The 17,331-nt window shown below is 22.3% G+C and overlaps 2 protein-coding genes across 8 annotated transcripts; one reads left to right on the top strand and one right to left on the bottom strand.

The window, feature by feature from the left end:
* Positions 1-593: 593 nt before the first annotated feature.
* On the bottom strand, positions 594-5,009 carry LOC552618. The gene is given in 10 exon segments (XM_624992.6): positions 594-1,608; positions 1,736-1,868; positions 1,943-2,058; positions 2,116-2,262; positions 2,347-2,706; positions 2,768-3,050; positions 3,117-3,898; positions 3,991-4,202; positions 4,326-4,565; positions 4,717-5,009. Coding segments are annotated over 10 exon segments (2,574 nt in total). The 5' UTR covers positions 4,751-5,009; the 3' UTR covers positions 594-1,341.
* A 717-nt stretch (positions 5,010-5,726) lies between these two features.
* On the top strand, positions 5,727-17,119 carry LOC408286 (2-oxoglutarate dehydrogenase, mitochondrial). Of its 7 annotated transcripts, none has more exons than XM_006566064.3 (16): positions 5,728-5,843; positions 8,059-8,313; positions 8,385-8,594; positions 11,212-11,314; positions 12,845-13,100; positions 13,188-13,422; positions 13,493-13,672; positions 13,776-13,956; positions 14,094-14,374; positions 14,439-14,667; positions 14,766-15,044; positions 15,147-15,325; positions 15,404-15,838; positions 15,929-16,083; positions 16,444-16,572; positions 16,692-16,791. In XM_006566064.3, exons 2-16 carry the CDS (start codon positions 8,065-8,067, stop codon positions 16,789-16,791), a joined length of 3,201 nt encoding a protein of 1,066 aa, XP_006566127.1. In that variant the 5' UTR covers positions 5,728-5,843; positions 8,059-8,064. The 7 variants fall into 7 exon arrangements, with proteins under 7 accessions (XP_016770035.2, XP_006566127.1, XP_391838.3 ...); XM_391838.7 differs by lacking the exon at positions 11,212-11,314 and adding an exon at positions 9,814-9,934; XM_026443439.1 differs by lacking the exons at positions 5,728-5,843; positions 11,212-11,314 and adding an exon at positions 9,814-9,934 and having other exon boundaries at positions 8,065-8,313; positions 16,692-17,119.
* Positions 17,120-17,331: the final 212 nt, after the last annotated feature.

Raw genomic sequence — 17,331 nt, 5'->3', positions numbered from 1 at the left:
GAAACGATTTCTTGACGTGAGGAAATGTTTTCGGCCGTCTCCTTCGTAGAAGGAAATTGAGATTGATGATCTGTTTAAAAGATCGTAAAATAAAAATAATAACTTGAACAATGTTACATTTCTTTATAAAAAAAAAGAGAAAAGAAAAAAGAAAAAAAGAAAGAAAAGGAAAAAGAAAAGAGAAAAAAGTTGGAGTAAAAAATGATGAAAAATTTAACAATTTAATTTAATAAAATTTATAATTTTTTAATATTTTTTAATAATTAAAAAAGACAATTTTTTTTGTATGACTTCCTTCCGAGCTTAATATTATATCCATTATAATATTAATATTATATTATATCTGTTATAATAATATTATTATTACATTTATTAATATTAAAATTTGCAAAATATAAAACAAGTTATTTTATATTAACTATTAGATATATTATTTTGATCAATTTTTAGTGTGATTTTTATGATAAAAAAAAAAAAAACAATACTGCCTTAGAAATGATTAATATTCTATGAAATAAAATTTTTTAGATTATACATAGAAATGGAATTTATATCTTCATGAGATTTTTAAAATGAAACCCGATTTTGCATGATTTTTTATAATATATAATTTTGTGTAGCTGTGTAGTTACTTGTGAGATTAATATTTTTGTTAGTAATTGGTTAAAATTTCTTAATTATGAGAAATGAGTTATTGTTACGAATGATCAGATGTTGTTGTATAGAAAAAAAAGAGATAATCTTAATGGTATATCTATTAAAAACATCATATTAAAAACAAAATTAAAAAACAGGTAAAGATTTATATACTATAATAATTTTAATTATTCTGCAATATTTGAAAACATTTGAAAACTTATTATGTATATATGTGTAAACGATATAACTATATAAAGTAGGTGCGTAAATAAATATATAAAACTATACAAATCTATTCATTATAACAAGTAGCACACAGAATTGAATAAAAGAAATATGTGGTCTACTAAATATGATTTCTATTATACAGAATAACCCTAACAAAATTCTTAATATAATATAAATTATCTTAATAATAATTTATATATAATATAAATTATAATATAAATTATCATTATATTTTTTTAAATAATATAATGATAAATGACAAATCTTCTACTACACAACACAAATGTTTACTTAAGAAAAATTATTACAAATTTTATTTGTTTTATACTTTATATGTTATTATCATTTTTTAATCAAATTTTAGACCATCATTTAATATGATATTACATAAACAATCATTTCAATAAATATCATATAACAAATTTGTTAATAATTTCAGCTTATGCATTACATGTGATTCACTAAAATACACTATTACCACGACATCAGTTTTAATTGTTTTTGAAATGTTTGAATTTGCCGTAAAAGTCCGGCTAAACGAAGTGAAGTAGGTTCCCTTGCAATAATACTATTTCCTCTTTTATGAAGAGATTTATGTTGAAAACTTGATCCATTAGATTTAGTTGATGTAAATGGAACAGTTGTATATAATTTATCTGAACCCAATGGAATTTCAGTTGATATACAAACATAGCTATTCTTTTTTTGTAACAATCTCATTTGATGTTTCAATGCCATTACCTAAGATCAATAAATAAAGCAATTATAATAAATTTTCAACTCATGAATTATTAAAAACATTATAATTAGATCATAAAATATAATCTAAATATAATGAAATATCATAATTTAAGAATAGTCATTTTACCTCTTTATATAAATTAACAACAGCATTTATTTCAGCTTCTTTAATACTTAATTCTTTTTCTAAATGTAATATTTCTTCTTCTAACTCTTTATCACTGTATTTTTTTGCTTTTGTTTGTAATCTTTCATATCTCCTATTGATTAAGAAATATTTAATTAATATATAGATTATATAATTTTATATTTTGCAGAAATTAGTTTAAGTTACGTGTTCATTTCTTCAAATTGGTCATGAAGATTAATAAGAACTTCTTGTATTCCTTTTGAATCTTGAGAATGATTAACTATTGTGGTATTGGAATTGTGTTTATCACATATACTACCCTATAATTTGATTTAAATTAATATTCTCAAACAATCTATTATTTTGCAAGACTTCACCTGATAAATTTTTGACTGTATCTCTGGATTTTCCATTTTAGAATTTACATTTTGATGAGAAGCAAACAATTTTAACATTTTATTATCTGTTGCATGTAATATCTGTGTTGTATTTAATGTATTTAATTGATTTTCTGACTTAGTATCCTGAAAATAGATATAACTTTTATATTTTGAGATAAAATATGAACTTTTTTAATGGTATTTTTTTGAATTTTCTAATAAACAAACCTTTTTTTTATGAAGATTTTCATATTTATTTATATCGCCATTAATTTTTTGTTGTATATTTTGATATTGTTCAAGACTTGATTTTATATTTACATTTAAATTTACATTACTTACTCCTTTCAAAAACATATTTTCATTTTCTAATAAGTGTTCACCTTTACCCATAAATAAATTTTCTTTTTGTATATGTGCATTCATTTGAGAATTCATTTGGGAATTCATATGAGATAGTTTACTCTGTTGATCATTTATTTGTTCTATAAGAATAGATGCAGGTTTCATACCTCTACTAATTTTACGAATAAGAAGAGGAGTAATTCCAGTTGTAGCAGTTTGTCTTGTTTTCATTATACTTAAAACCTTTTAAATAAAGAAAAGCTATAATAATAAATATAGCTCATTTTTATATTTAATAACATACTTGTTGTATATTTAAACCTAAATTATGACTTGGGGTTACTGAAGTACCCACTACGAAAGGTATATTTCGAAAATTGAATCTACTGAAATATGATCGATTTGCTCTTTTCAATTTTGAAGCTAAAGTTGGCATTTCATAATTATGAGTAATTATTGGATTACAATACGATGCTTGTATAATTGCATGTTGGCACTGATGTGAATTGTATTTTTCCATAGTACATAAAGGAGTGGTTGAAACCTCCAAATTATAATTTAGATCATTAGTAATTGTATTTTTTCCTCTAAAAGTAGAAATATATATTATATTTAATGTTATCATTTATATAATCATTATTATAAGACCTTACTCTACTTTCTGTCCAGATTGATATTGTCTTTGAGAACAATTTTGAAGACCATCTATATTAGTATCACAAGTATTTGCATAATTATTACTTTCACATTTTGGATTTATAGACATATTCTGTCGTTTATTTATAGCTGAAGATTTTAATATGTTAATGTAGTTCATATGATGTTCAAGTTTTGAATGTTTACTAGGAATAGCAGATGTGCTACCACTCTTTGCTGCAGCATTATGATAAATTTCCACTACTTCATTAGATGCTTGTTGAGACTTGAATGTATGACGATTACTTACACTATCTAAAATATACATAAAAATCAATATAAAGTTCTCAAATGAACATCTTTATATGATACTTTTTTGTTTTCGTCTTTTTGTATCCTTTTTTCCTAAAAGAACTGTTTCTCTTGTAGTTACAGTACTCCTTGAATTAGAACAATTTATTTTTCTTCTTCGTTTCTTTTTCAATGAAACAATATCATCTAGTTTACATAAAGAACCTTTCTTGCTTGATAATGCTGAAGAAATTGCTTTTTCTTTTTTCTCACTTCTTACAGAAATTTTATTTTTATCACTGGGTCCATCTTTTAAATTACCAGAAATATTCAGTTTTATATTATCTCTTATAGATGGTGATTCTTGAAGTATATAATCATTTTGATTATCCAGAATTAATTGTTCAAATGATTTGTTTGAACATTCAATATTTTCTATCAATTCTGTAGAATATTCTGTTAAATGCTTTTGATATGGGAGTTGCCAATTGTGATTGTGTTCTTCACACTGTTAATAAGATTTTTATAAATATAGTTATGAAGAACAACTTCCTTTAGAATGTGTATCAAATATATTCATGATTTAAACATGATACATACTACCATGTTTTCTTTCTGAATTGGTAATAATGATTTTGATTGTATATGTATATTTTGAATATCATACGTTCGAGGTGTAATTGAAGAAATTCCTGCTGCTTTCTGTTTATCAAAATTTTGTAGTTTTTCTTCCTCTTTATCTTGTAGATTAATTTTTGATATAATGTTTACTAAACTTGATGTTATAGGTTCATCCTTGTGAATTATATTGTCTGTAACAAAATATATTGTTTGTACTTATTTTTATAATTTTGTAATAATAACAGAATATAAAGTAATAAAAAACATCAAATATTAATATTTATTATATCATTTTCAAACATTTACAAACATACATTCAATATCAGAATAATTTTCCAAAGAATTATTATAATTCATCTGTTTAGAAATTATAGTTTGATCATTATTAGAAGTCTTAATTTTAGAATCTTTCCAATTTGGACTATACAATGTCTTTTTATTTTCTTGTATTTTTGGCATATCATGATATAACATCTTCATATATTTCATATGAGATTTTAACGAATCACATCTTTCTTTTGTAGAATGCAACCATTGTTTTACATTTTTTACATCTAAATAAATAAACATCAATATAATTAGATATATTACAAATATATATAGATATATTACAAATATAATATTGTTATTGTAGAATGTAATGAAAAATAATATATAGCATGCTTAAAAACATGTTGAATTATAAAATAATAAATATCTAATTACCAGAGCAATATTTTTTCTTGTTATTAATATCCATATTCTGTTTTAAATTAATTAATATACATAATTTAATTATGAAATAACCATCATAAGTAAGATCAATATTAAAAATTTTAAATTTTTTAACGAATAAATGAAATTTGTAATAATATAAAACTAAAAGAAATCTATAAAAATTCAAGAAATAAGAAGGAAGAATTTCGTAGGTTACGCTTTTATTGTTTATCGATTACATTTTTACATATATATCTTTTGTTTCCGATATGTTCTTCTTTCATTAAAAGAAAATCGTTAACGGAAAATTTTAGTTCTTACCAGAATTTTAAAATATTTAAATTTTATCTTTTTCAATATTGATTTTCGTTTCTTCGAACAATTTAAACATAACATTTTATTATAACAATATTGTTGAATTGAAAAAATTAATTACTATTAAAATATTTAATTTATATACATATAAAATTTATGATTTATTTTTATATAAAATTCATAAAACGAATAAAATTAAAGGATTTATATCAAAAATGATCTTTGTCCAATTTCAGTCATAAAGTCACACTTCGTGATTTGATTATAGATATATATAATTTTATTATAATATAATTAGAATTAATATAGAATTAGAATTATAATTAATAGAAGAAAATAAAAAAATTTGAATTTATTGAAAAATAATTGAAGATTTTTAAATTTGAAGAAACAAAATAAAAATAAAAATTGATAAAAATCTTTTTTTATATAAATTTTCAAATTTTAATGCATATTTTATTTTAAAAATTAATCATGAATTATTTAATATTAATCAAGAATCAAATTATTATTTTTTTAAAGAAATTGAAAAGAATAGAAATATTAATTTTTGTAATGATATAATAAATGATATAATAATTTACAAATATTTAAAGAAATTAACAAATTTAAATATTAATAATAAACAAAAAAAATTATATTTAATATTTTTAAAATAAATTTTAAATAGATTTAAAATCAAATTATAAAAATGATATGCAATATTTAGTCGTTAGGTGCGCTGAGGTCTATCTCTTAATCATATTTTAAGACGACGTAGTTCGCTCTTCTTGTGAGTTGTAAATGGTGGATAGTCTGTCATCGTGTTGCGTTAACATCAGGTATGTGAATTTGTATCTCATTTATGTTTAATTTTTTTTAATTATAAATTTAATGAAGAATATGATTTTTACTAATAATTGTCAATTATTTTGTGTAAAGAAACTTAATTTTAATAATAAAAATGATTCCATCTTACAATTTTCTTTGGTGACATTTTCGATTACGTAAAATTGTTGCAGTAGACAAAAATAGTCACCTGACTTAACAAATGCAGACAAAACAAATTCGAGAACTTTAGAAATTTAACAGATTTATTTTATATTTTTATATTATATATTAATTAAAATATTATTAATAATTGAATCAGTAACCTATAATGTGATTGTATATGAATGAAAAATATTATTTTTTCATACATTTGGATATAAATGCAATTGTGTAATCGCTATAGCTATTTAGAATTCTATAATAAATTCTACATATATACTTTTGAGATGTTTTTTTAAATTTAAAATCTTCGTCCTTTTATTTACTCCTTTCTTATCTAAGATGATTAACATTTAATCACGTTGGAAAGAAGAAATGTCATATATTTCTTATATTTCATTTATTTATAAATGAACACAATTTTTTTCAAATATTTTAAAAGCTAAAAATCTATTTAAAAAAAATTGATTTTTATTATTTATTTTTGGTTATAATTTTTTTTATAAAATGATCATAAACACAATTTAAATCTATAAACTTACAGGAATTTGAAAAATAAATATATATTTATATTTGCCGAAATAAATTACATAATAAAGAAAATTAAAATAGTATTTTGTCATACGCATTTATTATATATATTTTTATATGTTTTTTGTTTTGTTCTACTCAAAATCCTATATAAATTTTTTATATTTCTAATTGATATATATTTCGTACGATTATTCGTAATAATATGTTAATAATTGATAATTCGTATCATAATTATTATGAATATTCTTTTATTGCTTTCAATTTAAATTGTATAATATTATAATATTATTTATTATAATATTAAAATGAATTTCATGCTATTATAAATTATGATCTAACCTAATATTTTTGGCATATATATTTATTTCTTGTCTAATTAATTTACATGATGAAATTGAATATAGAGAATTTATTATGAATTCTTATAATGTATTTTGATTTTTATTACTTGATTTTAAAATAGATGAGTTTTATTTATTTTATATTAATAATATACTGATTATAAAAATATTAAATTAATTTATATATATATTTCTTATTTATTGTTAATTTTTATGATTGTATATATATATATATATATACAAGTAGTAGTATTTTAACTTTTAAATTTATATTGAATTTTCTTTTTCATTTTTTTTTAATATCATTTAATTATATTATGAAGAAATTATTTTGTTAATATTTATAAGATATAATTTATTATATATTTATAATTTGTTTTTTATATGTAATTATATATAATAATTTTATAATAAAAAAAAGTTTCTTAATCTAAATGTATCATTATTTTATCATTATTATCATTATTATCATATTATCATATTATCATTATTATCATATCATTATTATCATACTTTAATATTCAAAAAATTATTAATTTATATTGATATCAAATTATTTTTGATAATTATATATTAAATTATTGTTTATTATGTATTATTTATTATCACACAAATATTTATTAATATTAATATTTTCATTAATTTTTTTTAAATATTTATTTTCCATAATTGTACGTGATATATAAATTGATTGATTTCATCATGTACTAAATTTTAAAGTTGGCAATCATATATGATTATGCAATTATAATTAAAAAGAAATTTAAAAATATTTTTTTATAAATAGAATAATCTTACAAAATGATTTCATAAGAAAATTACTTTTTAGGAAAATATATTAGATTATTTAAGAAAAAATATTAATTTATTTTAAATATAATATATTACTGATATATATATTAATGTTTTTTTATTTTTGGAAAAGAAATTAAGTTTAAAGTTACTATTCATATATAGAAGAAGAAATGAATCAAGATATATATAAATATAATTATATATTATTATATTATATTATAATATATATATATTATATTTTGATTAGCATAGATAAAATTTTATACTTTAAAGCAAATTAATAAAATTTATTTATCTTTTATTATTTAATTTGTTTTCTTATTTTGTTTTCTGAGTAAATATAAATAAAAGTAAACAATATAAATGTAAACTCTCTATAATATTATTATTGTTTCAGGTAAAAATGTATAAGGCAAGGACAGTATTTAATACATTAACTCCTTTGGCACCTCGAATGTGCAAACCTGAAAGGTTTGCTTCATGGCTGGTACGAAGTCATCCCTTGACAAGAACTACACAAGTGATGGTAGCCAAATCAGCCAGAAAGTATAGCAATCGGGTAGCAACAGAACCTTTTCTCAATGGAAGTTCTAGTTCTTATGTAGAAGAAATGTATAATGCATGGTTACAAGATCCTCATAGTGTACATGTGGTTAGTAATAAATTTATAAAATATATTATTGTTAATATAAATAATAATAATAATAATAATTTTTTTTGTAGTCTTGGGATTCATTTTTCCGTAGTAGTACTGCTGGAGCTGCACCAGGTCTTGCATATCAGGCTCCTCCTTCCCTTGCTCCAAGTCATAACCAAGTTCCATTAGGAGCATTATTACCACTTGGTGGAAGTACTCAATTAAGCCAAATACCTATTACTGAGAAAGTAATTGATGATCATCTGGCTGTTCAAGCTATTATTCGTTCTTATCAGGTATATTAATTTTATATTATCTATTTAAAAAAAAATAAAAATTTCAAAAACATATTTTCAAGCACTTCAAATTTCTTATATATATTACAAAAAATGTATTTATTATATATTTTTAAATAATTTCATTTTTCTTATTTATGAGATATTCAGTTTAAGTAAACATTTTGGCTTCATGTTAAAGCTTTTAGATGTCTTATTTTATTTTTTGAAATCATTGAGAAAAATGTCTTAATATTTTGAATGTAATTCAATCATTATTTGATCTTGAAACATTGTAGCATGTGTTCTAGAAACATTGTATGTATGTTTTATGTTGAAGGGAAATTTTTACTATCATATTGCATGTGACATAAAAAGTTTCTTCTCAATTTCCATGTCCTAATTTCTTTTTTTTTTTATTTCTTAACATCATATTTACTAAACATCATGTTTACTAATCTAATTAATATATTAATTTTGCAAATGAAAAAAGAGAAAAAAAAATTATGAAATACAGGACATAAGAAATTGATATTGAAACTGATTTATTAAGGGCTATCATGTGTTTCATGAAATAATTCATCATTTCATGCTATCATTAAAAAAATGAATATTTTAAATACTGAATTTCAAATCAGTCAAATATTGCATAATAATCTCATTCCATTAGATGCTTATTGCATCTATTACCTTTAGCATGTTTTACAGTTAAATATTTCCCAGGCTATATTAAACTTTTATAAATTCTGTCATTAATATATTATCATTGTAATATCATATGTAATACATATTACATAATCATTAATATATAATAAAAGAAATGAATAAAAAAATTAATGAAATATATATATCTACTATTATAAAACAATCTACTATTAAAAATAGTTTATTTATAAAAAGTAGATTAAGACTTATAATATTTTTAATAAACTTAATATTTTTTTATTAATTCAACCAAAAATTTGATATAAAGGCTACAATATTTCTAATTTTATTATTTATTTCACATATTTAAAAAATTCTAATATATATTTTTATGTAGTTTTAAAAATGTATAAATTAAAAATTTTAATGTGCTAATGTAATAAATTAGTATTAAAAATAGTTAATAATTAAGGGGTAGTTACAATTTTAATATCAATATTAAATGTATCTTTATATGGTAGTAATGTATGGTAGTAATAAATAGAAAAACTGATATACATTTGGGGTCGTTTTGGAATTATTTATTGGCATATAGGCTCGAGGTCACTTAGTTGCTGATCTGGACCCACTGGGTATCATGCAAACAGACCTGATACATACACATTATGCAGCCCGCAAGGGATCTCCAGAACAGGTTCTGCGACAATATATGCTTGGTAAGGCTTTTACCCAAACCTATTCCTTAAACTATTATTTCAATTTTTATGTGTATCATAAGGTAAAGGTGTGTCATTCATAATATATATACCATTTTAAATTTGGCTTTAGATTATATATTTGTTTATTATCTTTGTCAAAATCAAAATATTAATACTTTCATATTATTAGAACATTTTTAAAACACCTTCACCAGTTATATCATATTTCACATCATAAAAATAAACATGGTTTTTATCATACATATTAACTCCTTCTTGATTATTATATCTTTTTTTTTCTCCAATATTTTGTAATTTTATGATAAATATATTTTTTATTTTCAATTATTATGTTAATATAAAATATATAATTAAAATAGTTGTTAAGTAAAATAGTTTATATAAGGATAAAAATATTAATAATATTAATAATATAATGAAAGAATTATTACAGATATTAAATATAAATATTGAATAGAATAAGAAGGTGTTATATGAATGTAAATCCATGATAAATTTTACTGATACTGAAAATGTTTTTCTTAAAAAAATATGGAATGTTTATTAGTTTATATTTTGTAATTAATTTAATGTATTGATAATATGTTAAGTATATCAATGAAAATGTGTAAATAGTTTTTATATTTTTATTACTCTGTAATATATATGTAATTATTTATGATATATTTAAATAATGTATACAAGAAAATTATCTAAGGTAAGAAAAATTTGGAAATCATTGCTTTGCATGCTTGCAAATGATGTTATCAGCTTTGCTTTTATATGTTTGCAATTATTATTTGAAGAATGTTTGTTTCTGGAACAATTTACTATTTAACTTTATTGTATTGTAATTATTGATTTTTTATATATAGCAGAATTTTATTTTAATTTTTATATATTTGTTTAATTTAATTATTCAAAAAATTATGAAATAACAATTAAATATTTCTAATATATATTTTAAGTATATAAATAATAAATTTAATAATAATAATAGAAAGTATGTACATAACATGCTTTAAAATATTAATATTAACGAATATTTATTTTCATAATATGTTTGTTTTTAATTACTGTGATGTTACATTTTTAAAAAAAAATTTTTTTCTTTGTCTTTTTTTCTTTCTCTTTCTCTTTTTCAATATATATAAATAAATATTTTAAAATATATTTAAGTAAACATATTTAAGTAAATATCTATCACAGTAATTTATTTTAATGTATATAATGAGTTGATAAGTTTGAAAACTAAAAATTATTTGGTTCGTATGAATGTGGCGTTAAATTGACAGATTCGTGGCCATCATATCGCTAAATTGGATCCACTTGGCATCAACAGCGCTGATCTTGATGATAGACATCCACAAGAGTTGCTCTATAATCATTATTCATTCGGTAAGCCCAAATGAACGTGTCTCTGTATAAAACAAAAACTAAAAAAATACTGTGTGACGCACTTTAATTGAGGTATTTCGATACATTAAAAGAATAGTAAAAAAATGGATTATTTGAAACAATATTTCATTTTATTGTTTTTTTAACATTCTTATTTTAAAAATATTTATATGATATATTGCAAATTTTTTTTATTACAATATGATACTTAATGCTATTATATTGTGTTTATTATTATGATTTATATACTATTACATTTTTTCCTGGTCACAAAATACAGCATTATAAATACAAAAAAAATTTTGAATTTTAATTAGATTAAAAGTTAGCAAAATGAAATTATTTTTATTTAGGTACAAGGTCTTATCATAATACAAGTAAAAAAGTTCAATAACTTAATTATTCAGTTCAAGTCTAATGTTCACAGGAAACAGAGCACGTACTACAACTTACTCACAGGAACTACAATACAAAATAGCTGCACTTACGAAAAATATGTAAGAATTATAATTCAAATGAAAGTTCAATTTAAAGTCTTTATGAATTTTTAGTATCTTTGGGAAGCGCTGGTTTATTATGGAATTATATAAAAATTGGTGTTGCAGACAAATTGTAAAGGTGCTTGGGTTTTTTGTATAAATATTATTTGAAAAACTGCTCTATTTTGCTGTAAAGATATTTGTGCCAGGAATAATTTTTTTTTGGGAAGAATTAGAAAAAATATTAATAATAATTAAATTACATTATTATCATAATAATTTATGTAAGATATTTAATATAATGAAAAATAATTATTTATAAATTATATTTGTAAATATAGTTTTTCAACTTCTTATTTATTTATTAAATATTTTTTATACATTCATTATTTTTCAAATTTTACATTTTTTTGTATTCTTTTTTATTTTAATTTATAAATTGTATAATCAATAATATATATATTTAAAAATCTTATAATATTATTGTAGTGTTATAATTTTGGTATTGTTGGTGATTGTTTTTACTAATAATGCTTTATTAAGGTTTACAGCTTTGTATTTGAATATTTTTTTCAGTTTTCAATTTATTTCTATTTTTATAAATATTGTGGAGAAGGTTTGTTATATATTTTTAAACCAATAATCTTGATTATTGGTTTTTTTAAAATATGATGCATGCATATATTACGCGTCAAACTTTTTGCATATATTTACACGTAATATTATTAAAAAAACTATTTGTATATTTTTAAGTTACAAAGATAGAAAAATGCGAATATAAAAAATATTGCATTTAAGTTTCGTATTGTACAAAGTTATCTTTTTTTTATTTTTTTGCTTCATAAATAGTTCACATTTTCAGTATCAGTAATAAAAAAAAAATATATTTATATTATACTTTAATTAAAAAAAGGTGCGTATTACATATAGCAAATATTTAAAAAAAAATTTATTTGAAGTTAAATTTTTTGTTGTTATAAATATGTAATGCTTATTCTTTATAGTATTAATTTTTTTTTAAATTAAATATTTTATTATTCACATTCTACAGAGGAGTCAGACATGGATCGTATTTTCAAATTACCGTCCACCACTTTTATCGGAGGCAAAGAAAAATCATTACCTCTTCGTGAAATCTTAAAAAGATTAGAAGCTGCTTATTGTGGTCACATTGGTGTGGAATTCATGTTTATTAACTCCTTAGAACAATGCAATTGGATTCGGCAAAAAATGGAGACACCTGGTATTATGGAAATGACAAATGATGAAAGAAGACTTATTTTGGCTAGATTAACTCGAGCAACTGGGTATATACATATTAAAATGTCAATATTTGTATATTAAATCAGCAATATATTTAATCCTATTTTTTGTATTATATTTTTCTATTATAGATTTGAAGCATTTCTTGCACGCAAATGGTCATCCGAGAAAAGATTTGGTTTAGAAGGATGTGAAATTCTAATTCCTGCTATGAAACAAGTAATTGATAAATCAACTGAATTAGGAGTTGAATCTATTGTTATGGGTATGCCTCATCGAGGTCGTTTAAATGTCCTTGCTAATGTATGCCGCAAGCCTTTAAGTCAAATATTTACTCAATTTGCTGCTCTTGAAGCAGCTGATGATGTAAGCATATATAATATATGTTATAAAATTTGATTTATTATACATATTTTATTCATTCTTAATAATTTAGGGATCTGGTGATGTTAAATATCATTTGGGAACGTATATTGAGCGTCTAAATCGAGTAACAAATAAAAACATTCGTTTGGCTGTAGTGGCAAATCCATCTCATTTGGAAGCTGTTGATCCGGTAGTACAAGGAAAGACTCGTGCAGAACAATTCTACCGTGGTGATGGTGAAGGCAAAAAAGTGCGATATAAAAATTATAATAACAATTTACATTAGTTTTTAATTTAAATAATAATTTGCATTATTAATAAAACATTAAATTTTTATTATTGAATTTTAACAGGTCATGTCTATTCTCCTGCATGGTGATGCTGCATTTTGTGGACAGGGTATCGTTTTTGAAACAATGCACTTATCAGATTTGCCTGATTACACAACTCATGGTACTATTCATATCGTGGTAAATAATCAAATTGGATTTACAACAGATCCAAGACATTCACGATCATCTCCATACTGTACTGGTAAATATTACATATAGAAAATAATATTTTTATATCTTAAAGTTTATTATATATAAATTTATTATATAAGTTTAATATAATTAATAATTTAAAGTAATTATTAAATTTCATTTAAATTATGTTTGAATTTTTGAAAGATGTTGCAAGAGTAGTGAACGCACCTATCTTTCATGTTAATTCGGATGATCCTGAGGCTGTGATGCATGTTTGCAAAGTTGCTGCAGAATGGAGAGCAACTTTTCACAAAGATGTTGTTATTGATATTGTATCATATAGACGAAATGGTCATAATGAAATTGATGAACCTATGTTTACACAACCTTTAATGTACCGCAAAATTAAAAATACTCCACCAGTTCTAGACAAATATGCTAAAACTCTTACTGACGATGGTGTTGTCACTTCTGAAGAAGTTAAGGTATCTTAAGATATTTTAATTATTTAAGTATATGTGATGAATTATTGTAATAATATTATTGTAGGATGTTAAAGATAAATATGAAAAAATCTGTGAAGAAGCATATGTCAATGCTAAACAAGAAACGCATATTAAATATAAAGATTGGCTGGATTCTCCATGGTCTGGTTTCTTTGAAGGAAAAGATCCTTTAAAAGTATCTCCTACTGGTATTAAAGAAGACACACTCATTCATATTGGAAAAAAATTCTCATCACCACCACCCAATGCAGCAGAATTTGTAGTTCATAAAGGTAAATATATTTTTTAATGGTTTTAATATATATAGAATATATAATATATATAGAAATTATTAATATTAAATAATTCGAAATATATGAATATTAAATAGGTATCGAACGTATTTTGAAATCTCGTATGGAAATGATAGAAGCTCGAACAGTTGATTGGGCTCTTGGAGAAGCTATGGCTTTTGGTTCCTTACTTAAAGAGGGCATTCATGTTAGATTGTCAGGTCAAGATGTAGAAAGAGGAACTTTTTCACATAGACATCATGTTCTTCATCATCAAACTGTAGATAAAGCTACTTATAGACCGTTATGTTATCTTTATCCAGATCAAGCTCCATACACTGTGTGCAATAGTTCTTTATCAGAGTTTGGTGTTCTTGGTAAAAATATTAAAATATTTTTTACATTGATTTTGTTTATATTATATGTTTTGATGATATAAATAACGAAATTATTTTTATTTAAAATTTTTAAATTTTCAGGATTTGAATTAGGTTATTCTATGACAAATCCTAATGCATTAGTATGCTGGGAAGCGCAATTTGGTGATTTCAATAATACAGCACAATGCATTATCGATCAATTTATTAGCAGTGGTCAAGCTAAATGGGTACGTCAATCTGGTCTTGTTATGCTGCAACCTCATGGTCTCGAAGGAATGGTAAATATATTTTAAATATTTTTTTTTTAGATATTTATAATATGACAGTGAATAATTCATTATATTATATTTTTATAGGGACCTGAGCATTCCAGTGCTCGTTTGGAACGTTTTTTACAAATGTCGGCTGATGATCCAGATTATTTTCCTCCTGAAAATGAAGAATTTGCTGTACGCCAATTGCATGATATCAACTGGATTGTAGCTAATTGCAGTACACCAGCAAATTATTTTCATATTTTAAGAAGACAAATTGCATTGCCATTTAGAAAACCTTTGATTTTAATGACACCAAAATCATTACTTCGTCATCCAGAAGCGAAATCTAATTTCGATTTAATGCTAGAAAATACAGAGTTTCTTAGAGTAATACCAGAAGAAGGTGTAGCTTCTCAGAATCCTAATAATGTTAAAAGAGTGCTTTTTTGTTCTGGTAAGATTTACTATGATCTAAAAAAAGCACGCGCAGAGAAAAATTTGGATGATAAAGTTGCTATTATAAGAATTGAACAGGTAAATAGATATCAATGTAATAAATATCAAGTTTTGAACTTAATACTTCTATCGTTTTACTTAAAATTATCTGAGTGTTTTTATTTACAGATTTCACCTTTCCCATATGATTTAGTTAAAAAAGAAGCTGTTAAATATTCCAATGCAGATTTAGTATGGGCTCAAGAAGAACATAAAAATCAAGGTGCATGGACATATATTCAGCCTAGATTCCATACAGCTCTTAATGGAACTCGTTCTGTATCGTAAGTATCAATTTTTTAAAAAACTATATATTTTAAATTATATAAATTTAAATTATTTTGTTTTCGTCTTGATAAATTTTTTAATGAATTTTAATATCGTATAGTCATTTAATTGATAATTGTATATATAAATTATTAAAAAATACAATTATCATTTATTTTAAATATTCAATATATTTTTCACGGCTTTAGCTGTTTACATGGCTCAAATTTTTTACTTTGTCGTTTTTAATATAATATAATAAAATTTATAAAATTTCGATATATGTATATATCATAATAAGCAATATATTTGCACTAAGTTGTCACTAATTTGTTTGTACGCGTGCTTACAAAGTAAACAATTGGGCCATGTTACAGCAGCGGAAATACATCATACGACAGTAAGGATAGCAGAGGGTGGTTTAGTGGTTGGTTTTCAACTAAACCAACAATTGTGTCCGAGCCACTGTCAAAAGAATCTAATAAATCCAAACAGAGAACATTAAGGTAATGTTAATCATAGTATTTAATTAGAATATCTGTTATAATTTTATTTGTTCCTTACTGTTCATGATGATAAATATATAATATTTATAACAACTTTAATCTTTAACTTTCTGTTTCAGATATGTTGGTCGACCAACGGGAGCTTCACCCGCAACAGGAAGTAAAATGCAGCATCTCAAAGAATTGAAACAATTACTTGATGACTCCTTCAATCTTTAATTATTCTTCGTAGCACTATGTATAACACATTTTATTTATTTTCTTCATTATACTTGTTATATTCTTTTTGTCCTGCTCTACATCACTCTTTTAGAGATTAACATAATTTGCAATTTTCTTCATTATTAATTCACTTAGAAATTTAGAAATATCGCACGTACGAATACTTTCTTGATAGATTTATTATAAAATTTATGTAGTTTGTATTAATTCTTTTGTTTTAAAATTTCTATTTTATATAAGTGCAATGATCGAATCAATAACTTGATACTTCAAAACATTTCTTTGGTTTTATTAAAAAAATAAAAAATATAAATTTAATGAAAAATCTAAAAATTAATAATAAATATTTGAAGTCGATATTTAAGTTTTGTTTCTAATATAAATATTCTAATGTGCAATGAGTAATTCATGAAAATATATGCATTTCATTCTTATTTAATGTTTGAATGCGATTCTGTATATTTTCTTTTTTTTTTAAATACATAACATATTTATATTAGTATGTGAGTTGAATGTTGAGCCTAGTGTATGTTTGAG

This window comes from Apis mellifera, linkage group LG10 (genome assembly GCF_003254395.2).
Source record: "Apis mellifera strain DH4 linkage group LG10, Amel_HAv3.1, whole genome shotgun sequence".
Classification (NCBI taxonomy): domain Eukaryota; kingdom Metazoa; phylum Arthropoda; class Insecta; order Hymenoptera; family Apidae; genus Apis; species Apis mellifera.
This window is presented reverse-complemented; position numbering and strand designations above follow the sequence as displayed.